General features: G+C 27.2%; 1 protein-coding gene across 3 annotated transcripts; it reads right to left on the bottom strand.

Annotated features, from left to right (window-relative positions):
- Nucleotides 1-203: 203 nt before the first annotated feature.
- LOC113558499 (sodium-independent sulfate anion transporter-like) lies at nt 204-25737 on the bottom strand. 3 transcript variants are annotated; one of them, XM_026963973.2, is made up of 11 exons: nt 25132-25737; nt 10369-10690; nt 7571-7791; nt 7321-7483; nt 7069-7233; nt 5981-6142; nt 5775-5915; nt 3889-4034; nt 3066-3242; nt 2565-2721; nt 204-408 (listed from the first exon to the last, which is right to left on the bottom strand). In XM_026963973.2, exons 2-11 carry the CDS (start codon nt 10604-10606, stop codon nt 329-331), a joined length of 1650 nt encoding a protein of 549 aa, XP_026819774.1. In that variant the 5' UTR covers nt 10607-10690; nt 25132-25737; the 3' UTR covers nt 204-328. The 3 variants fall into 3 exon arrangements, with proteins under 3 accessions (XP_026819774.1, XP_026819775.1, XP_026819773.1); XM_026963974.2 differs by lacking the exon at nt 25132-25737 and adding an exon at nt 12900-13050; XM_026963972.2 differs by lacking the exon at nt 25132-25737 and adding an exon at nt 8780-8975 and having other exon boundaries at nt 205-408; nt 10369-10689.

Genomic DNA, 25737 nt, shown 5'->3' with positions numbered 1-25737 from the left:
ATTAATAAGTGCATTTTAAAAGTTTATTAACGGATTATATTTCATATTTTGACATTTTGCGGACACCATTAAAGTTCGAGAAATAAAATAAAGTCTGTATGTAGTTTAAATGTGTCATTATCAATACTAATTCTAACAAAACATAAAAATAATAATAAAACATTTATTAGTTTTTCACAATATTTTATAATAATATACATTATTTATAAATATTCCTAGAATATAAATAATAAGTTAACAATAAGTAAAGTAGTAAAAAAAATATATAGTAACTTACAAGTTTATAAATATAGTATACAAAAGTAAAATTACATTATAAGAGAAACAATCACGTTTTACGTTCACAAATATTTTTCATTTTCATCTCGTGCAATGTCATCGATTCAATTCCATTGAGATCAGGTTGAACTGTATAAATAAAAACATATGAATGATTAAAAATACGTGAAATAAATTACATATTTATTATAAACTATGCCTTTAATTAATGAAAAATTAAGGATTTCGAGTCAATCGATGTGTTTATTAAAATGTTATCGAATGCATTTTTTTACATTGGTACCTACTACTTTTTTATCAATTTATTATTCAATTATTTTGTGTCTGTATACATGATGCGTAATCGATAAAATTGTTCAATCTTCAACTTTGAGGGTGGTTTCCGGTAACAAATTGGATCTAGTTTGGGGACTTCTAACTTTTATGTATATTATGAATTTCACTATATACGCAATGACATTTTTAAAATACGTAGATTAATTTTAAAATATTATTTATTTTTACTAAGAATCTATTCAAACTGTTCTACAGCACAGTAGTATTAACTTAAAAGTTAATAATATGGTATACATTTAAATTATTATAATAAATAAATACAAATAATATGATAAATGCAACGATTTTTGTAAAAATTTAATAGTAAAATTAATTACTGAAATAGAAATATCAAAATACAAATCATGAAATGTAATTGTAGTATAGGCTGTCGGTAGCCAAAATGTTTAATCTATTTTTTGGAGAAGAGGACGAATAGTTTAAAGAATAAAAATTAAACTAGAACTTTATTGTTGGGTGCACTAAAATTCACTCAATTATACTGATCTAACATATTTCCTACCGCGAATATAAATAGTTAAAAAGTCAGTGTCTGAAAACTGGAAGACAGTTATCCGATCAAATGCGAAAATGTAATCTAATTATTTAAAACAATATAATAACCAGTGACTATGGGTTAAATATGTATTAAATAATATTGTGATGATGACAGAACCGAACAAAAATAAGTTTGAATATTTAAATAGTAGAACCATGATGTACACATTGATTGCAGTTGAAGATATAATATTATAAGCTATCATACAGTTATTTTAGTTTCAGTTATGAAACAGTTATCGTAGAACATACATTTTTACCTATAAATCGGAATTAAATTATTAGGTATCACGAACAAATACAGATTTAGGAAAATGTGGGGAATGTCTCTCTTCGCTACTTTTGTCTATGGCTCTAATCGATTGTGTATTATGTAGTTATTATACATACACGTGACATGTCAGAGCCACATAGTGAAAGGCTTTTTCAGATTAAAATAACTATTTCGTGAAATAAAAACAATGTTTTTGAAAAAGGTCACTGCGTGGACGTTTTTTTAAAATTACATTTACAACGCTCATATTTGAAATTATTTTACGATTTGGCCATACACTTTTTGTTATATTAATTCCAACGTTATTAAAATAAATAAATAACCATTATTAAAAAGGTTAGATTAAAGAGTTTGAATGAAGTAATAAGCTTATCGATTTTATAATGATGTGTGTTTTTATTTTTTTATTTTGTTTTATTCTATCATCATCTTTTGAAACAATAATAATTTTCAGTTTTTTAGTGGTTTCTAGCAAAATTGCATCTAGTTGGTACTTTTTGGGTTCAAGAATCAAAAATTTACTAAACCAACTTTTCAAAATAATCAATATTATTAAGATTGAGAACAACTTCCAATGAAAAAATACCGAGAATCAACAGTCACAAATTTTGTTTAAAAGCATTTGATAAAATTTGCTACATATAAAAACCAATATCAAAGTTGAAGATTAAAAGCAATTTTCTGCTCCAATGCTGTGATAAATAGAAAAAAACTTAATACCTACATTCTTTATTCTCTTAAAAATTTAAAATTTAAAAATACTTATTGTTTTTGAATAAAAATGTGAGATACATAAGTCTGCAATAATAATATATTATTATGAATTGCTGCATAGAAATAACAGTATTTTTTAATTTACATATTATGAAATTCAATATCCCCAAAGATTCTCTTGAAAGACAAGAATTTCAGCGACTTGATGAAAAATAATAAACCATATAATGAGAAGTAGACGGATAACTCGACAAAAAACTATATGATGTATAATTTGAGCTATATTTTCGCAAAAAAAGTGTGTACTTTATAGATTTTTTCATATTTTACAAAGTTTCAAAATTCAGATTCAGCGAAATAGTTGAGTTTACTAATCGATGACTACGAAATGCATCGTATGTAGTATATTATTATGTGCACATACTAAAATTAAGTTTCTTAGTGGAATCTTGTAGCGGAGCCATAGATAAGATTTTAATGTTTAGCGTGGCTTCCAGTATGGCCGCTACACATTCTTTGGCGTTCATCAGTTCGAGTTGACATGACTCGGATTTTAGTTCATTTATCAAGGATTTGATTCCCTGCAAAATAAAAAATCAGAGATTAAAATTTAACGGTTGTAAATATAACACAAATCACATTATATAATATTATTTTACACTTATGATTTCCAACTAATTTGGATCGTGATTTTTTTTTTTTTTGATTTGTCACAAGACGATAAAAAGAATAAAATATTAAGCTGTATTATACATATTACGATATTGTTATACTAAAACCAATATTAATGTAAAATATAGCAATTCAATTAGAATTTTTCTTATGGGTCGTCTGACAAGAGAACGGTCACCATAATAATAATTGGGTTAATTAAAACGGCTCTATTATAATAATATTTTACAAAGGGCAGGGCAAGTGCACGTACTTGGGCAGCCGTGAAATCGGTCTTGTCAAAATGCGTGCAGTCTACAACTATGAGATTCGGTTTGTTCGGGCGTTCCGAAGACGACATCTCGGCAATCACCCTCTGTCGCATGTAGTCTACGGCTGGGAATAGTAGTCCGCTGCTGGGCCTGACCACCCATTTTACGTAACCCGAGTTCTAAAAAAAAAAAAAAAAATAAGTTTACTGTTCAAATTATGCAGTTATAATACAATGTAATAATATTAATATGTTGTAATAAAGTTTCGTAATTACAGCTGAAACATTATAATCAGGTATTATTGTTAATTCATGTAGAACACACAATTGTCTACCAAAAAAATATATATTTAATATAAATGGTAGTATTTTAAATATTATTATTTGTTCGTATTTATTTTTAAATTTAAAATCATTAATTTATTTCACTTACAATTTAATAGTAACATTATTATATTTTTAATTATAATTTAAAATAGTTATATTATTTGTCTGAACATTAAAAATAAGTATAAACTAAAATTATATTGCGATTATTATTTTAGTTGATAAAAATAAAATCGCCTGTTTTATCTGTAAGACTTAAAAAAATTTGTTTTTTAAATTTAAGTAGTAATAAATACATAACAAATTAAGTTCTTAACTTTTACTGTATACGATTGAACTAGAATTTTTTTTACTAGTTGTAGCGAATTACTTGTAAAAAAAATTTAGATTGACATGAATAATAATAATATAAAAAGAAAACTCGTGAATTAAAAGGCTGGTAAAATATAAAACAATTCACGGTAGAAACGAAAAAGACTTAATTTTTGAGTTTACTCACAGTTTCCTTTTCGATAGAAATCGATGGTCTGGCGCTGCGATAGAGCACGCACAGCAAGTCGACACAGATGCCGAACAGGAGTCCCAGTTCCACGTCGAATATCAAACATGCGACGAACGCGGTGGCAAACGGTATTAGATCACGTCCTGTGTAATAGAACCCAAAGTATTAGATAATATAATTGAAGCCTTAACGTGTACTGTCAGCATTGTTAACATTGTTCCGTTTCAAACTATATTTGTACGTATATACATTTGTTATAATAAACGAACAGTATATAAAGCGTCCCATTACACGAACCAGTGACGTACCTAATATATAATAATATGTGTATACGGTACATATTGTGTTTCTGCATACGATATTATAACAATGTATTATTATACACGAAAGATCAATGATGTAAGTAATATTATAATATACAGTGGTATTATGGTAATAGAGAAAAAGATAAGTCCAAAATTCGGAAGACGTAATAATATATCCTCGTAACCATATATCTATCATGAACAATTATATATATATATCAAAATTCCATTTATGCCAAATAGAGGCATGTACAAGGGAGGAGAGTCTAAAGACATATTTCTGAATTTGGAGAGAATTATAATTTTAAGATAATGTCATAATGATATAATTTTTGTCAAATGTTGCATTTTGAAAGCATAATAGCGAATGATACGAGAAAACGTAAAATGCTCAACGCTTTAACTACTTCGTTAGACAATAGTATTCATAAGTTGAAGTAATAAAAGGTCTTTAGACTCTAATATACTCGTAGATGACATAATTTTGATTTTTTTTTTAGTACCCGTCGGACGGAGATAGTAGTAGGTACACATTATGTATGTAGACATCATATACATTATACCCGTAAAGAACTCATATAGAAGCAAACTTACAACGTGATCTAGAAACCTATTGTGATCGCGATATTTGAGTTGTATACTTTTGTTTTCAATTTGTAAATTCAATACTTAACTCGTACACTGCTATTAAATTATTCATATATATATATAATAACAATACTACCTTTACTTAGTTGAAAAGTAATTAAGTTATATTGGATAAAATGTAATAAATATAGGTACTTTATATTATAAATCGAAAAAAGTTAATAAATGGATAACAAATAACATTTTTAAGTTTTGATTAATTTAAAAATATACATTTTGTTCTTAGTTCAAAGATTATTATAGCCTTTAAAATCACGATGTTATAATTAAAATTACATCGAATTATAAAACTTGTGAAGTTAATAAATGAAAGAATAAATGTATGGTTTTACTATTATATAATAAAATTCAATTAACAATTCTAACAATAGGTACTATAGTTAGAAATATATGTAATAATTTACAAAACTTTTTATATAACAACAATCTGTTAAATTACTTAAATTATATTCCAAATTATCCAATATTAAACTGTTTTTATTGCGATAATGTTGTAAAGAGCAATATTTTTAATTTTTTCCATTAATATTGTAGTAAGTACCTATATTGATTTTTAATAAAATTGATTTGAGTATAATTTGAAGTACTTATATATTATATTATATATATACCTAAAATTCGGATACATAAACAAATCAAACTTTTAATTATTAATTTTTTATCATGGCGACCAGCTTAAAACGAGTTTACATAATGTTGAAATGCGTTACCTACAAGTTTAATTATATAGATGTAGTCAATTTAGTTTTGGTCTAGACGGTTGGTCACTAAATAATTATAAATCAAATATTAGAAAGCCTTTAAATCTTTTGCATGAAGATCTTATTCATTGTTAAAGTATAAACTCAAGAATGAGCTAAACACTTTTGCAGGTTTAATTTTAGGTCGATTGCATTGTTTCAGATCACACAAAAATTAACGGTTACTTACTGTTGGTTTTCCACAACGAAATCACCATGTCGTATCGAAACATTGAAGTCACCGCACATATAAGTACAGCGGACAAACTAGACTTGGGTATGTAATAGAGAAGTGGAGTTAAAAACAACAACGACAGCATGCCTAGTATAGCTATAAATCGGTTTTTAAAACGTTAAAAGTGTGCAAAACGTTCCGTTTAATGTTTAGTTATTTACTGGTAAATATTGAGCTGAACGTTGTACGGACACCGGTAGTATGGTTAAGAGCAGACCGGGTCATACTTCCCGCGACCGGCATGGATCCCATAAACGAGCTGAAAATATTACAAAAACCCAACGCTATCATCTCTTGAGATGCATCGACGACCCTTCCACCGCCTACGAAAAAAAAAATGGTCAAATTATTTTTCTTTTATTAATAAGTAATGATGATTTGTCAATGTGATATTAAAATGAACTAGTTCTTATGCCCAATAGATGATTTCGAATATTATTTATCGTTCATTAGATACACTACAAGTTAGGTTAACACTTTTGAAAGTAGTCTTTTAACAAGTATACATTTTATTATAATTTAGCATTACTTATTTTATTTTATTTTAAAATATACGGGATGAGCCCTTTTGTATATAAACATGACAGATATATAATATTATGGTTTACAAAACAAAAAGAAGAAAAAAAAATACATAAAATTACTTATTAATAGATAAATACGTGAAGATGTTAATAGTGTTTTACAACAAAGTGGAAATAATTGATAAATAAAGACGGATGTGAACTTAATTTACAACAAAATTACAATACAATTGAATATGATAAAAGAGCTAACTAAAAGGTGTTATCAAAGAAAAGTTGCGTCCAAATTGGCATTACGCATCATACGTCTGATGGACTCATTTGACAAGTAGTTGGTGAAACACAGAGGAACATAAAATGTTGTAGTCGAACGAGTGGTGCGCTGAGGAACTTTAAAATTGAAAGTCAGGGAATCAAACCTACCGTCTGGCAGTCCTCGTATAATATAGTTTTAGTAAACATACACAACGCGTAGTTTTAAATCTAAAACTATATTAGGCTTGTATACATGACATAAAATACGTGAGAAATGGGTGATGCAGTAAAGTCGAATAGGTATCGCGAACAAAAATTGAATGTGACGATACCCAAGTAGCCAGTAGGTACAAAACTACAGACATATTATTTTCAAGATGGCTTGGAGGCATACAGGCATATAGGATTTGCCTAACACGGTGTATACAATTAGGCGCTGATTTTAAATATTGAAAATAGGATTAACTTACTGAATGCCTTAGCGACTGACACCGTGCTCAAAATTGACACCAACGGAACAACTATCGCACCAGGCCATAACCTGGACAGACCTTCGAAAAATGTAAACTTCTCGTCTTCGTCTTCATAGTCCAAAAACGGAAACCGAAATTGTGGTATCCCACTAGCTATATTACCTAAATAAAAGAAACGGCGTACGGTGTAATGAATATATTTTGTTTACAATCAAGTACTATATAGCTATAATGTAACGTCATATCTACCTGTCAATACCAATGGCGACTGGCCTTGTCTAATTGAAAAATATGCGATTGTCGACGATACGATGACCACGAGAACATTGCTTCCGGTGGTCAATAAAAACAATAACACCGAATACGTTTTTGCTTTCATTCCTTTAGCATTGACTTTTATTGTTTTTAAGCTCTACAAACGATGCGTGGTCTTTAATCTGACGTTTGACTTGTAATATATATATATATATATATATATTTATACACGAAGTATACTCACCTTAAGTCCTATCAGTACGAATATACATATCAGTCCCATAGCGGTGTCTGCTATTCGAAAGTGTTCAATGTTTTCAACAAACTTTATCCACATTTCCATACAGTTTTTGGCGTCAAACGAAATGCCGAACAATCCTTTCAATTGCGACGATGCCATGATAATAGCCGCCGCCGATGTAAATCCACCCGTCACTGGCATCGAAACGAATTCCACGACGAATCCTACACAACACGTGAGAAGAAGAAGAAAAAAAAACCGATTTAGACGTTATTTACTTTAGTGTGTGAATAGAAGTGCGTACGGGTCGGTGTAAATAAGTTCCGCGTACCGCGTGCTAATTTTTATAGTTATTGTCCACAGGCTAGAGAATCGAAATGTGATGGATTGTCAGGCAGACTCTATAAAATAGTGTCGAGGAAATCGAAAGTAAACTTCCGCATTAGAGTTTCGATCAATGAAAGGGCTATGTGGAACTTTTACGAGTATACCGATTCATTTCAAAAATTAATGAAAAACCGATTAGGTTAGAAAAACATACTCGAAAGGTATTTTAATTCAGATACGTAAAACGAGGGAATTTCATGTAACTTTAGTCAGTTATAGATTTACGTAAATTGTTCGGTGTATTACGCCATCGTGTTATCTGTGTGAAATTGTACTTATAATTATTGCATGTGACCGCTGTTGTGTTTTTATAGCACTTTTAGATCATTTTCGTGATGATTTTTATTCCATTATTTTATAGTCTTCCGCGAACCAATAGAGTAAATGCCGTATGAATTTATTTAGCAAGTGTAGCACCGTGTAATAAAATATTTTACACGGTTGCTGGCACAGAGTCGGCACAGTCGGAGAGCATTGTTTTATTCCGCGCGAGCGCTACTATTTAATGTATGTCCTTATAATAATATGTCTTATACCCGATTAGAGAATTAGATTATTTAGAAAACCACTAACTATGCGAATCGCATGTGAATTATTGAGACGTAGTATCTAATCAGTCTCTAAACATGCGATTCGTTTAAGCCTATTCGAAGAGACGTAACGACAACGACATCAATAAACGATGATATTTACACTGATAAAACAATACATTTTTCAATTTTTTTTTTTTTCTGTACGTTATTATGATTTCTAACCACACCGTCAAATGGAATGGAAATAAATCGTGGTTCGATCGAATTTTATTCGATAACAAACTTGCTGTACCTAAGCGCAAAAGTCCACATATGAGCTCGACAATTCCAGACACGAAACAGAGAATTACCGCCGTAGTTGGTAACGCTGGATTGACGTAGTTGAATGTGAGCAACGCAACGACGGACGCAGGACCGATAGTAATTTGCCGTACTGATCCAAATATTATGTACATCACGCTACCGAAGCATGCAGCATACAATCCAAACTAACAAAACAATTCATAATGATCAATAACACATCGAAAGTAATTAAAATATTAAAATTGATTATGCATTAATTTGTGTCGAATTTATTTAGACACGATTTTGTCAAATTTTAAAATACGTCATTAAAGCCGTGGAAGACAATTTATTTAATAATAATGTGTAGAAAAGTTAGAATAATATTTTTAGTTATTATAATGATTAATCTGCGTGAATAGTACATGCTCTTTGTTGATAAATCATTAAAAAAAAAAATTTATAGGTATATTTGTTGTTTTTATTCCTTGTAAATATTTAAATCACTTTTAAGTTTTATAATCCGTTCGAAAATCGGTATTTGTCAATTATTATTATATTTTTATGTTCTTATACATAAATTTACGTAATAAATACCATAAAAATTATCGGTTGATGAGAATTTGGTTTTATTGGATGAAAATTGAAATATTAGTATATTTACAATATAATATCATTTAAATAGCTTATATATTATTAAAAACTGTTTTAATCTATTAATATTGATATATTTTTATGGTCAAAAATTTGATAAAACAACACATAATATGATGTACGCATTTACAGCGGGACATATTTCAACCGAGAATTTATAATTTTAGAAATAACAAGGCACCCTAATCATTGCGAAAATGAACTTTTATTTCTCTCATCGGTTATGATTGTCGATTCTTTAACTTTAAAGTTTATACTGTAAATTATGAGTATATACAGAACAGCAATTAAAAATATTTATAATTTGTTTTGAAACTAAAATAAGCATCGAAAAAAACCAACAACAGAACGAAAAAAATATTACTATATTGTGTTTGAGTTCCATAGCAAGTTCATTTCTTTTAATAACAAAAACTACTAAACTAGTGAGTTGAAAAGGTGGAACGTAAATTTGTACGTTTTTCTTGTGTAAGTCGAAAAAGTTAATGCGAATGAGTGCGTTATAACGATGTATCGATAAGCCAATTAAATCGAAATCTAAAGGAATCTAAACTAAAATACCTTTCTTACAGTTTTATTTCATACAACAGAGAATTTCCTCGTGTGGGGGTGGGTGTGAAATTATAAATTCTAGGTAGTAAAATATTATAAAGACTAGCAATGACGTATCGAAAAGTATTCGGATTTGAATACATCAAAATTTACAGAAAAATCGTCTGCCGAATAATTGGTTAAACAAAAATTGGTTTTGATTTGTAAAACAGAACTGTACACCGCCTAAATCTCGAGCATTCGAAAATATGGCGTTTAAGTATATTTAAAAACGTAGAATTTTTAAACTCTAAAAATCTTTCTTATCGAATACATAAAAAGGACGAAGAGGACGGATGACGAATCTCCCTGACGGGTGTATACGTGCTACTCGTACGCGGCACTAGCACTTACGAGTGGGTCCAGTCCCGCCAGCGACGCGTACGCTATGGACTGAGGCATCAGCGTGAGCGCGACCGTGATACCCGACACGGCGTCGTACAGCAAGTCCGACTTCTTGTACCTGGGCATCCACGTGAGTATCGGCAAATACCTGACCAGTATGTCGTGCAGTCGGTCGCCACAAGATCCCGTGTGCACCATGATGGCGTGTTGTTTTCCTTGGTGCAGCGACGCACTGCCCGTTGCGCATCAATCGCTCGCTGGTCGTGCGGTGTTACGGCGCCCAATTCTCCGGACGGCGATGTCGACGAGCGGTTTCCGTACGAACAGTCGACTGTAACAGAAAAAAAAAAAATCGAAAATCAAAAATGCGACGGTGAAACAATCGCTGTTTACGAACAGAGTAGATTGTTTTTTTTTTTTTATGTTTAAAATATATATAAAATTACTAAATAATCAATAAAAAGCGATATCCGTGGAAAGTGGTGGACTCATCATGGAATATTATCGCTCTAAAAATGTAACTATGTATTGAATTATGATTTTATTGAAACCAAATCTCTAATGGTAGAAGGCAACCCGATTCCACGGGACTCTAAATCGTATTTGAGTTCAGAGTTCAATATTATTATTATTATTATTATTATTTCCTTCTTTATCGACGTGTAAATAGTGTTTTTAGGCATTACATAATAATGTAATATATTTTAATAGTAAATGTTTTAAATTTAAAACGCAATAATTTATAATAATTATTAATTAAAAATTCAGCAATTCATCGAAGCAACTGTTTAACTATTTAACTAAAAATGAAATAATACTAAAAATATTTTTTAATTTTTTACACGATTTTAAGTAAAATACTTTTTGTAAGATAATGTGTTGACGTTTCGTTATTAATTTTTCTTCGTATTCTTCTCAAATGTATATTATGATTTATAAAATGTGTTGCATTTATATTTTATTGAATATTATTATTAGATTGCTATAGCCTTTTGCATGTCTGTAATTTTTATTACACTTTAACAGACAATTTTTTTTAAACTATAGTTACATTTATTTTAATTAAAATAAATAGTTTTAAATTTAAAACTTTATATTTAATCACCTAACGATTCTAATGCCATAGTTTTCGTATTATAATATTTATTTTCGATGTGATTATATTATACATTACAATATCGTATATTATATTATATACTATGGGTAAACAGACCTAAGTTTATTTATTTTTTAGAAAAATAAATTTATAATTTGTATTTCAATCGTTTCTTCGACTAATAATTCGTAAACAATTAAAATTGTTCATATAATAAGCTAATCCTATAATACTTTTCATAATTTATTATTATCATTAAATTAATAATGATATAAACGTCGCAATAACCTATGTTATTAATGTATTTTTACACGTAACCGATTAATCGTACTCCGCATAATATATTAAAAGACACTGTTTATTATTTTTATAATAGCTGTATAATAGCTTGTATTAATACAATAAAATTAAATAACTAATGATTACAATAGCTTGTGCAGAAATATTGAAAAATTCTGCATATACAGTTAATTTATCATAATATCAAACTCCTGATTCGTTATAATATAACGAATGCTGAATTATAAAATTCATAGATTTAAAACTGTAATCTCATTATGTAGCTCGAAGTCTTATATTTTTCACTATAGATCTTATATAACTTAGCAAAATAATAATAATAAACATGCTTCTCTAATTATAATTTTTAATTGTTGGATTTATTCGTAGCAAAAAAAAATTTTGCAATTCTAAACTTACTATGTTCCAAAATAATAGGTATATAACATACACGAAACAATAAAAAGATAATATATTTCTAATAGGTATTTTTATTTTATCTAATATAAACATTTGTGTTTATTAAACTGGATTACTGGACATGTTGAATTTGAATTAGATAAAACTGAAAAATTTATGATTTATAAAAAATAACAACAATTTAATTGAAATGTTTTGATAAAAAATTACCTTGTAAATATTTGAAATTCCTAACAACTATTAGAAGGCATTAAGAGGATGTCAGCTGCCCACTATTTATTTGCTTTCTCTAACCCTCCACCACTTAGATAAAATTAATTTACGCAAAATTGATTTTATGGTTTTAGATAGATGATTAGATGATTAGAGAGAAAACACTTATAAAAAAAAATATGAAGAATAGCATTGTTGGGATTTCATATGTCACTTTGCCTAAATATTGTCTCAAAAATTCTTAATACTTATACTTATTTAAATTAAAAAAACAAATAAACATATTTTAATTTCAAAAAAAAAAAAAAATACAACCGATGTATCAAATGTTTAAAAATATTACTATCTTATTGTTATTAGTCATTTTCAACCATAAACTACAATTTTACACGAATGCGTCTAGTATATATGTCTTGTTAGGTTAGATAGAGAGAGAGAGAGAGAGTGTGTGTGTGTGTGTGTGTGTGATAGAAAGAGAAAAAATTAATAGCAAATTAATATTTTTTAATGAGAATATAGTCTAGAAACTAACCTTTTGAATTAAATTTGTCCAAAGATTCTGTTATACAAATAGTTTTCATTTGAAATATGATTTTTATTTTAAAATTCAATAAAACTATTTCTGCTTAAAAAAGGTTAAAATAAATATTACAAATATTAAATATTATTGTATCCAACTTAAATATTAACAATTAATGCATTTCACAGACATTCAATGGCAATATCAATTATTTTAAAGCAACGGTTCGACTTGTATCAATAAAAAAAATAATAATAAAACTTGTATCAAACGCACACGCAAACAATAAAAAACAGTTTACAGTATAAATATTCGGTAAACGCTAACAAAAATAATAAAATATAATATTATCTTTAACGTAAAAACGTAAAACGAAACTACACAGTATGCTGGCACTATGTTGACTAAAATGCTAATGAACATTTTTTTCCTAATGAAAATTAATCAGTCCATAAAAATCAATAATGTATCATTCATTAGTCATTGATTAATTAAGTTGTATAGGAGTAAATTATAATTAGTTAGTAAAGGTGAAGAGATAAGGTAGACGATCAAAACAAGTTTAACGACGGCTAATCATTTATTATCGATGCCTGAAAAGTGAAAAGAAAGAATAATTTTTACATCGTATAGACATTAGATATACTACAAGAACACTCAATATGTCAAATTACATATCATAACTGATGGCCAATTAATCTCACGTGTTCCATACTATTATTATAGTAGCTATAAAGGATATGCATTATGCGTATTTGATTTAAAATGTATATCATTATCCACCTCTCTTGGTACTTGGTTAATCTTTTAAAATATATAAATATTTAAAAAAATAATAATTTAATAAAATAATTCCCAATTTTTAACATTATAGAGGTTTTATAATATAAAAATAATAAAACGTAAGTAATATACATGTCTGGACAGACTTCGGTAGGATAATAAAAACAACGTTTTTGCATATTTTATTAAAATTGATATGTCGTTGAAAAATAATCATTTCTTATTTTCGCACAGGGAATTTCAAACAAATATTATAATATATTATTTTAAAGAAACTATTTTATAGCTTATTGGTTTTGAAATTTTAAATTTATGTATATTATTTTCACGTAAAATGAAGTTAAATTGCTATTCAGTACGAAAATACTTTAAAAGAATTTACCTATAATTGTAAATGAAACAATAGTTTACATTTTTAATATATATCGGTGATGACCTCATGTAGCAAACAGCTATTAGTTATAGTAAATACACCCTCGACTCCAATTGTTTTATCAAAACTGCCTACCGTTCTCTATCGTTTATTTACTGCGATCAGTACCGTGACTACAAAATTTAGCTTTGTTTCCAGTCGAATACGATGACGTTCAAAGGGGTCGACCGTTGAATAGTGTTATAAATGATATAATATTATTACTTTATTTTCGATATTTCAATTTCATCGAGTTTCGTCGGACGGTAGTATGAACCACTATGGCTTAGCCAAGTTTCGTTGGATTTTGATTAGATTTTTCTTATTTTTTCCTCATATTATTGCGTGACGGAAGCGTAATGTGTGTGTTAGCGTGTGTATTCAATAAGTTTTACTGCCTTGTTGGATATTTTTCATTGCATTCGATCGTTTTATAATTTATAATATGTATACGGGTATAATGTTATGCGAAAACAACCAGGGATCCGCGAGTTGAATTATTATTCTTGTATGACGAAATTATTATATACGATTGCACAACATAATATTTAAAGTTATTCAAAAACGTAATAGATAGATCGGATAGATGAAATTTAAAATACCTCATTACGGACGAAATAATAAATTAATTTCGTCCGTTATAATAATACATTACAACAACTGAAGATTGTTGAAAGAGTCCACATTGTAGGTATCTATATGACTAATAATAATATGTTATCGCTTTATGTATGAAATGTGCATGGAAGTATTTATATAGAATTTTAAATCTAAAAAAATTAAAAACATTTAGTTTAGTTTTTTTTTTTATCGATTTATTGTCAAATTTCTCATAGTTATTGATACGCAAAACATTATAAAATAATAAGAACTCAAGATCCATACATTCTATATAATATGAATTAAAATTACTTAAGTTGCAATTTTTTAAATAATAATTTCACGTTTTGGGCGTTGTAAGTCTTTATAAATGCTACTAAATAATGTATAACGTCTAATGTTTGAAAATTAAATGGAACTAATAACTGTTTACACGTGTTCATCTCTACATATACATTCAAAATCTAAACTATTGTTTACTGTACAATTATAGGTGATTGCTTTTAAAACAATAAATAGAAATTTTACTTTTTACATGTAAATACATATTTTTTAAAATTTAAATTCTGTAAAAAAAAAAACTGTTAAGTATAAAGTGTATTTTTAAAATAAATAATTTGTCAAATATTTGTTTATAGTTTACTGAGCAAAAAATAAAAGAAATGATTATTGAGTATTGTCTTTCATTTGTTCCAAGTAAGCATGGACAAATAATTGTTTTAAATTTAGCTACAATGCACCTACCCACTATGGAGCGTCGAGAAAATTTAAAGGAATAAGTTAACACGTAAGCATGTCATTAACACGATCAACAGCGAATAGTTTTAAGATAAAAACAAATAAAAGAATAAAGTAGGTAATTTACGTAAAATGGCAATGGATAATTTGGTGAATAATTTTCAGCATAATATTTTATTTAAGCTATTACGCATAAAACAAATTTCCATTGTAAATTGTTTTATTTTTTAATAATTAACAATAGATAATAGATACAATTGATATAATGTGCAGTCTATATTGTTTTTAAAGCATAATAATTTTGTTCATATATTATACACCAACATAAGTGTGTAGAAAATTGTAAATTTTGGTCAATACAGTAGTTATTATTAAACCCAATTTGCGATAAATCGTAAAGTTTTATCATTGAAATAATTATTTAAATATTTGAGCAGATTATGTGAGTATTTAATATTTTGAAATTGACAAAAGAGCTTTCTTATCGGCAACTATAAATTCGAATTAATTATAGTAAAATAAACACGACAAATTAAGCCATTGGATTTAGTTGCGTTTTATTCAATTTAAACGCGCATAATTAAGACGATTAAAAATGTGTTATTAATTTATTTCTATACTAGATCAACTCCGATTATACGTCATTACAATATTACGATTCTGCTGTTTATTTACGTACTTTTATCAATTAGAGTTCCGTATAATTTTAGTATAATAGTATGTGAATTAGTCTCACTATGTTTAAGTTTTAATAAACTTTTTGATTTATTACATTTGTCTACACATTATCATATATAATACAAGTAGTGTGTATAGGTATTATAAAGAGTAGCCGAGTAGTTAGACAATCAGTTTATTTGCGAGAATAGTCTTTCAATGTCTAAAAATGTACCCACTCTAATGTTTCTACGGGCATTTAATTTAAATGTTTTATTTATGCAGGTGTAATACAAACAGCCGATACTCAATAGGTCGAAATACAAAACGGACGTAAAATTACAAGCGGTGATGAACTAAAATACGAAAGAAAAATTAATCGATTTTATATTTTACACGCAACAAATTTTAAAAATTAGAACATGTCCATATATGGTATATACTAATCTCATATGAGGTGATATGCTTTCAATCACACGATTTCTGGAAGAAATTGTTTTTAAGGCATTTATGTTTTTATAGGTACTCGTCGTTTTAATTAATATTTAGTTGTAAAAAATTCGATTTGCGACTGCGACTTAGTACGCGCACAGCTACACTTTGTACCTACTTTGTTTAACTAATATAATAATCTAATATGGTAAATAATATTTTTTCAAAATTTTATGTGCAAAACAAGTATGCTGAGTGAAACATATAACAATAATTGAACATGAAACATTAATTGTGTGATGAATAAGAAAAAATCGGTTCAGTTTAAACTTATATTATACTTAGAAGTAACAGTTTGAGTCTATATACTATCTATTTATATGTTCCCTACGAGTTATGAGTGTACTATAGTATCTACTCGTAAAAGATAACTCAGTGGTGCAGTGTTTTTTATTATTTTTTTAGAGGAAAATTTTATTGATTTAATTAATAATTTTCGTATTTACTGTCGGTTTTACACAATTTCAACCTTGTCGGCTAGAAGACAGCTATTTGACTGTCGGCCAAATGCCAATTTATTTACATACATAATATACACGTCATACATATTATATTGTCTGAATGTTTGTCGTTTATTACATGCGATTAAGTATGATTATTTCTGAAAGTATATTAATCAATGAACTTAAAGAGCGTATTTAAAATTATTGAACAAACATATTATTATCACATTAACTACCTATAGTAGAGAATATATAATATTATTCTTAGTGTTTATAATATTGGCAGGCAGAATAATTGGCGTTCTAGTGTATTATAAATATATATATGTATAGTTTTCATTTTATTGATCATGAATATTCAGCTTTGACAACTAGGCCATTATTAGTGCTACGCGAACATGTTCTTAAGATATAAGTGTACTTATTAACAAGTTGTACTTGAATAATAAGGAATAAAATCAATAGAACGAACTCAAGATTAAAGCATATTACTTACATAATTTTTACAATACGATTGATTGTTTGAACACTATCATAATAGTTATAATATTGTGATGTAATAATATTATAATGATACTAATTCTATATTGGTTGTTTCCTATCTATAGTTTATCGAGTATTTGCATTTTGGATGGTATTTTAGTAGGTATACTTTTGTTCTCCGGTTTGGACTGAAACTTGATACAATAAGACAAATTCTACTGTAATAATATGACTAACCATAAAAAAAGAAATATTTATAGTAAGACTGTTCTATTTTATTTTTGTATTAATTTATTTTATTTTAAATGTTAAAATTTTACAAATTATACAATCTTATGGTCGTGGTCTATGTCAATTTTTAATCAGGTGTAATGTAAACCATTCAAGGACTGTTTTTAATAATATATATACATAATAGGAATAAATATTTGTGGTTTGGATTAGCAGTAGTTATCAATTTATGATAATCATTATTATTTTTAAATATCTAAGATGAGTCTTTGTTAAATGTATTAATGACCTTATATAATATTGTTATTATTATTATTATTTTTTTTTTAGTATTCTAAATTTTACAGTAATGCTCAGTATTATGTTATTATATTTCAAGGATCGACATTAAAAAAATACATAAATACGTTACTAAAAAACAAATACATTCATCTCAATAGAATAGCTATTACAGTTTCATGATGGGTATCTATGTAAACACGTATTATAAATTGTAATTACTTTCATTTAGAACTTAATGTTTATTTTATTTTTTTTTTTTGTCAGAATATACAGTGTCTAGAAGATTTCCTGCGAGAATGTGGAAAAATATCGAAATCACTTTTCTTAAAATTTATTTGAATCCTCATTTTTAATCCGTTTAGACTGTTATTCTAAATAATACATTTTTTAATGATTAAATGCAAACAATTTAAGGAAATCCACGTAGACTCTACTGGGATATATTTTGATTCTCTAATAATATGACGGTTATACTAACTACACATACCTAACCTAACCATGTAGTTAATTGGTATAACACATTATTACAAGACAGACATTGTTCATTAACGATATGAAATAATCATCTTGGCACCATTTGTAAGTGCATTGTGCATTTTCGCGAATTTATCTATATAATGTGCTATTTATCCGCTTGATTGTAAATGGTTGACACTTATTCGTAAAAATATTTCGACGCTGGACGGTAAATAAAATCACATTTGTATGATTGGCAAATTCATCTCGTTTTACATATCTTACAGATTGTAGCTATATACCTACACCATAACCTAACCTAACATACAATCAGCAGTGCTACGACTACGCTGTTAATCTTGAATGACTTTGGACAATCTGTATTCGTATACTCACAAACAAAAATACGTAAATTCCCCTCACGGCACGTGTTTTCGTAATGTTTTATTTAATAATCAGATAAACGAGTTGAATGTGTTCATTTCAGTAGCATATTTTTGTAAAAATTAATTGGATTTATCTCATGTATGCACTGTGAATAAAAACAATAAACATGGCCGATTAATTTATATCATTATTTTTTTCTGCTTTAAAATTATTCTTATGTTCGATTACTACTACCTGTATAAACTTTTGTTTTTTTATTTGTACTATTAATCAGTGTTTATTTAATATTTATTATTATTTAATGATAACGTTCTATAACAGTTAGCATCCAAATGACGAAGTATAACTATTGTCCTTGGTTATATACCGGTATGACGCGTGATGTACCGTGTATGTAGTATGAGGACGTGTCACCGCGAAAATTGTTTCGATCATTTTTTTTTAGATTTTAAAATATTTTTTTCTATGAATACAATTTTACTTTTGACACCATAAATCAATAACTAAATTACATTTTCTATCAGGAACCATGCTAAGAATTGAAAAATAGAAGTCATTTTAGTATCACAAAAGGTGATGTAGATAGAAAAAATCACATATCATTCTAAAATCAGTACCTAAATTAATTACTATCCGCACATATTCTAATATTGTTGGTACAACAATTTTTAATTTTTGATTTTTCGCTTTCATAATTATAGAATAAACTAGGTAACAGATTTGAAATATGAATTTTAAGATTTTATACCTATCAAACAGAATATAAGTACCTTTATTATTATTATTAATCAATAAATATAACTAGACATGTAAAAATAATTTTTTTAGAATCTTAATAAATCTTACAAATTTTAAGTATTATGCTAGTTATATCGTAAACTATTTTCAGTATATATAAACACAAATATAAATAAATAATAAACTTTCAAAACTTCTAGTAAAAATGTTCAAAAAAAAAAAAAAAACTTAAAAGAAGAAATATATAAAAATTAACATTCAATATTTAATTAATTTATTCACTATAACTATTTGGTCTTACCCAGGATGATTGCAGCTGATAGAACACTACTACTTACTACTTATTGTTTCTTAAACTGTGTTCCGCGGAGATCACTTCAGGTTTCCGCGAAGTTTATGTAATTATTTTCAAAATTTTCAAAAAAATTACTTTAAAATATCCTACTAATGATTAGTAGCGGCTATTGGGAAGATGTTTGTATTATAAAATAAATGTAGGTTCTTCCATAATCTATTGCGTACTTATAGTGCTTATACGGTATACAGAAATAATATTTGAACGTCGTCACTAAAAAATAAAAGTAGGGGTTCTACGATAAAAGTGGACATTAAAAAGTGTTCCAAAGAAAAAAAATTAAGAAACGTTGACTACACCATTGACTAGTCCACAATTTGCATCTATATTTTATTTTCATTTTACTTTTCATATAATATATTTTTTTAACGTTATTGGCTTCTAATTTAAATTAAACATTTTGCATAGGAATATAAAATTTAAAAATAATTTGCTACAATAAAAAATTCTGAAAATTTAATCTGTACTTGAAAAAAAAAGTAAAATGTCATATTTTTTTTAAGCAATGGTTTAAATTATGTTTAATCACTTTTTCTTTAGGTTATGTAACAAGTGTATTCTATTTGCGAAAGACAGATTAGCATAGGTATTCTATATTTATTTAAATTTGAAGTATTTGCTCTGTATTATATTTATTCAACCGTTATTAAGAAATGCCTGTCTTAGCTTCATTATACTATATTCTTCCTTTTCAACTTTAGCTTGTATTTTTCTCTGAAGTTGTAATTATTAAATTGTATAGATAAAAACATTTGCTTGTTGTGTAAGGACCTTATCATCTATAGTAACAAATACCGTGTATAAATGTATTATAAACATCTATGTATATTATTTTTTTTTAAGAAAAAGAAATAAACAAGCCTATAATAATAATAATAATAATAATAATAATACTTTTTCTGTATACTATACTATTTTAAAATAAAATGTACGATGTAAATGTGTGTTTTGAGGCATATATATTATTTTTAATTATATTCTTATGTATGTCGGTCTGTTGGTCTATAATATGTGTATTTGAATTATCAATTTCAATGTAAAATTTGAATAAAATACAATCAATGACATTATTCAAGTAGGTATACAAAAAATACATCATTGTATTGTATTTAAATATAAAGTCTGTGCACTACTTGTGATATTTGGAATTTTTACGTTTGTTTTTTTTTTTTTTTTTATTAAGATTAAACGATTTTTATTTTAATAATAATAAATAGTAGGTAAACTTCGTTTTAGTTTGTTCTGGGTTAAACAATTACTGTGATGACCCATTGGGTTTTATTTTTTTAAAGTCAATACAAGATAAAAAAATAAAACTTTTAAATCGTAGATCGTACAATTAATATAATAAACGCAAAAGAAAATTTCTATTTTATCAAATTGTATAGATGAATATACCTAATGTCTTATTATTTACAAAAAATAAAATGCCATCGATAATAGTAGACGTGAGATGACCAATGTAGGTAGACTTCTCTTTATTTACGGGTTAATATTACTTATGTATTAGTAAGATATGGCAAATCGTCAATATTAGTTTTTAAGAAAAACGCCTTGACACACCCTTTATTGAATAAAGTTTAGATTTAGACACTTTTTTTCTTCCGAATTTTAATCATGATTATTGTTGATAAACTACCTATAAGCTGTGGCAGAGCAATGTGAGGGCAAAGCGGATACCTCGATGTGTGAATTATCATAAAATATTTATTATCGAATTTAAACAGACAAATTAAACACCAATTTATCATAGATATAATGTAGTTTCATCGAAAAAGATTAACTATTTTTGTAGTAAATTAATAATTAATATTTATAATTTTTTTTTCTTTTTAAACTTGGGAAAAATGTCAATATTTTAAAGTCTCATTGTTTACACTTATGCTGTATTTGTGCTTGAAGTAGGTATATTAACGTTCCAACGCGGACAATCAACTAAACCTATTCAATAATAATTGATATTCAACAGGGTCTTATGAAAATTTGAGATTATTTCGTCCCAATTACTATTATAGCCTCCCAGTATAACGTATAGGAACGTTACGGTCACTTTTGATGCGCCGTGCATTTTAAAATAATAGAAATCCTCGCCACTAGCAAATAGAACACAGCACACATTTTAAAAAACAACGAAGCGTAAAATATATGAAATTTATAATTGCTCATGAGTTATAATGACATATATTGTACATCAGCTGTTTGCCATATAAGTTATCTACGTACGATTAAATCAATTATTTGGAAAAACGGATAATTGTGTGTTTATATAATACCTTGTTACGTATGAACCCGTTATACTCGTTTATCGGTTTATCGCTCATACTTATTATCCGTCACCATTACGATTATCAATTTCCTCGTAGGTTTTTATGAAAATATTCTGTCGTTTAATATACTATTTTAATATTATATCTCTTCTATCGTTTTCCTCATGGTTGAATTTTTTCATCAATTCGCAAAATTAAATATAATATATTTGAATTTGTCTTTACTGAACTCGAAACGAAAGTATGTTACATTATACGTTATTTTTCTTATTCCAATTAAAACAATATATTATGAGAAGTATTGTACTAAATTTTTGTGCTTTTTGTGTTGAAATGAAAAATATTATGAATTTGAAGTGTCTCGAGTGGTTTTACTCACTAATAGAAATGTTAACGTTGATAAATCAAAAATAAGCTTAAAAAAATCAACAATTTCTAATAGGTACCTATTATTTACCTATCACCTATTATTAGCACAAAAGTAATAAACGGCAAAAAATTTTAGAAATAAATTAATTTTTAGTAAAATAGTAAATGCTAATTGTTAAAAATTTCAAGTTTGTATCAAATGTTATTCATTTTTGAATAACAATAAGCATTTAAAATTGATTTTATCACTAACTGGTTTTGCGTAAATATTCCTGTTCTTCCTGATTATTTTAAAAACGACTGGGATTTTTTAAAATGTTTAACTCCCATAATACCAACTAGATCTAATCAGTGTTTCTGATTTTAAGGGCGACATCAGATACATAAAAAATCACACATCATTGTAACATTGTTCGGTTTAAAAATCTAAAATATATTTAATTAATTGATTTTTTCTTGTGGGAAAAATACTTTTGTTATTCGTAAGAAAATTCTTAAAATAAATTAGGTAGTTTAGTTATACTTGATGGTGATTAATATTTAAATTTTATTTTTTTTACATAGACAAATCTATCTTGAAAAACTACTGGCTTGGAATTGTAAACAAATTAATTATATTTTATTTCCACCGTCTATTTAGTGATTAAATCAAATTTAAAATGTTAGATTTAAAAAAAAAACCGAAAATAAATATTGACGACGGAAACAAACATATAATAGGAAATCTCATTTACATACAGTAAGTACTATTATTTATCAATTTACACACGGAAAATAAGAGTACTATACATAGATAAAAGTCAATATTTATTAGCAGTAAGTACTTGTCAACGCTCATTTGTTTTGAGGTGTAAATCATTTCAGTAAATTGAACAAATTATTTTTTTTATGCATTTGTATCATATTTCAATTCATTCATAAATTATATAAATGTAAGGAAGTCGTAGCGTAACTAATTGGTTGTTGCCTTTTAATTAATTAAAAATGCTTAAATATTTATATTTAATACAATCTTTTATAGGGAAGTGAATCTAATTGGTAATTTTTTTTTTTAGTGATCTAGCTGTTCAATGATGTATCTACACTAAACTCCAATTGCACAAAAGTTTGATTATCTGTTGGGGCTATAGGTACTTTGCCAATTTTTTTTAAAATTATAAATACAATTATCCAATAAACATCGGAAATTAATGTTTAGATCTTTAAGTAGATAAATTTAGTATTTTTTTTATATTAATTTTTTATTATATTTTTTCGGTATAACCAGTAACAACGTGTTATACGCTTATCATGATACCAAAAGGAAATTTTATATATTAAAGAGTTTATTTTTTAATTTTCTCTTTTGTTATATTCAAAACATGATGAGTAAGGATAAATTTCAGAAAAAAAATGCTCCAATTTACAGTTAGTTATTTTTTTTTTTAATTTGAAAATTATCAATAGAATAAAATATTTCAATAACTTGAAACTTTCACCGATTATTAATTATAATAGTGATAAATAAATAACCAATTATAAGTCTATATTTTGAAAACTTTGTGCTTTTATGGGAATTCAATAAGGTCTTTTGAATAACACGAAGCATTAAAACGTAGTTTTTTGTTTAATTAAATTTTATAATATACGTAAAGATAATGTATTTTATAAAATCATATTTTATTTTTAAAATTTTTTCGAAATTGAACCCTATAATTTTTTATTTTTAAATAATTTAATATTAATCAGTTTATAATTTATTGTGAAAATATTATTAAATATTATGTTGTATTAACTTTCATGATTTGTGTAACATTGGGTCTGTATTGTATTGTTTACGTATAGGTTCCAGGTGTTTATTAATTACGAGATGGCGCTAAGTTTCGATCCACGCTTCAGTACCAACAAGCCAAATATAAACCATGATATTATACAATTATTATAAATTTTGAATTTATACTTGATAGTTATTTATTTTTAATATTCATCTTTTTAAATAGATATTTTACAGATTAAAATAATTTCAATTATACTTAAAAGACACGCGTAGAACATAGAGAAATATATTGTATACTTTTGATTGTTTTTAAATTAAATATAATCAAAAACGTTGGTTTTTTAGTAATTTTTATTTCATGAAAAAATAGTAGCTGGTCTATGAACGAAATCGCTTAAGGTTAATTAATGTGCTATATAACATTGTAGTTTATGTATGGTGTAGGTTGATATATAATCATACATTTTATTGTATATTTTTTTTTAGATGTATTTATGACTTATATTTAAATATTCAACGAATATAATAGCTATCATTAGTGCTACCTATTCATAGCAAAAAAAAATATAACTACACTGAAAATTCATTTTTCTAAATTATAATTTATTGGTGTTCAAAGTCTAGTTATTACGAGTTAAAATCAACTAAATCCTAAATAAACGCGTTGTGCGTATAATATCACGAATTATCAACGTTAATACATAGTAGAAACACGCAGGGGCCAACGGAAAAGACAGTTTTATTTTCGGTTATTCTTCGAGGTAAAACCTGATGAGAACAAAATAAAGCACTTACCGTATCGAAAAGTGTGCGCGGACGTCGCCGCTGTGCAGTAAAATAAAACGCGCCGTAGACCGTTCGTTTGCCGACACCGGTGGTGTCTCGGTCAACGCATCGCGTGCGACGAGGAATTATTATTTTCGCAACAGCCGAACCGGTTGCAGAACCGCGTAAAAAACCTATACGCACGACCGAATCGTATTTTTTAAATTTTTTTCTAATTTACTAGCCGTATTAATTGATCGCGTTTGTTCGTTTTTGATGCGTTACAGCTATTGCTGTGAAATCGGCGCGATAAACGGAGACGAGCAAAAACCGGTGCGAGCGCGGGCTCACGATTGTCTCTACAACAATAACAGAACGTGGTATATATGTAATAATAATACAAAACGGCCGGCGTGCTGTGGTGCGCGCGTATACAGATATTGTATACGTCCAAGAACGATGGCGACGATTATATACTGAAATGTGCACTACAATATAAGCGCATTAAACACGTCCTATACACCGCGGTCGGAGTGCGGCGCGAACACAGCGGATCGCTCAACGTACGATATATTATTATTTTATGTGTTTAAATTAATATTGTTGTTATTAAAATAAAAATCCGGCGGTATCGGC

This window comes from Rhopalosiphum maidis, chromosome 1 (genome assembly GCF_003676215.2).
Source record: "Rhopalosiphum maidis isolate BTI-1 chromosome 1, ASM367621v3, whole genome shotgun sequence".
Classification (NCBI taxonomy): domain Eukaryota; kingdom Metazoa; phylum Arthropoda; class Insecta; order Hemiptera; family Aphididae; genus Rhopalosiphum; species Rhopalosiphum maidis.
The sequence above is the reverse complement of the archived record's forward strand: the minus strand, read 5'-3'. Positions and strand labels throughout refer to the sequence as shown.

What these genes read in the sequence shown, in the direction of transcription:
- LOC113558499 (XM_026963972.2), bottom strand. Translation starts at nt 10,557, where the DNA reads ATGGTGCACACGGGATCTTGTGGCGACCGACTGCACGACATACTGGTC. An exon ending in GTCAGTCGCTAAGGCATTCA is followed by an intron (nt 6,143 to 7,068) that starts GTAAGTTAATCC and finishes TTTTTTTCGTAG; the next exon opens with GCGGTGGAAGGGTCGTCGAT. An exon ending in GTTCAGCTCAATATTTACCA is followed by an intron (nt 5,916 to 5,980) that starts GTAAATAACTAA and finishes ACCGATTTATAG; the next exon opens with CTATACTAGGCATGCTGTCG.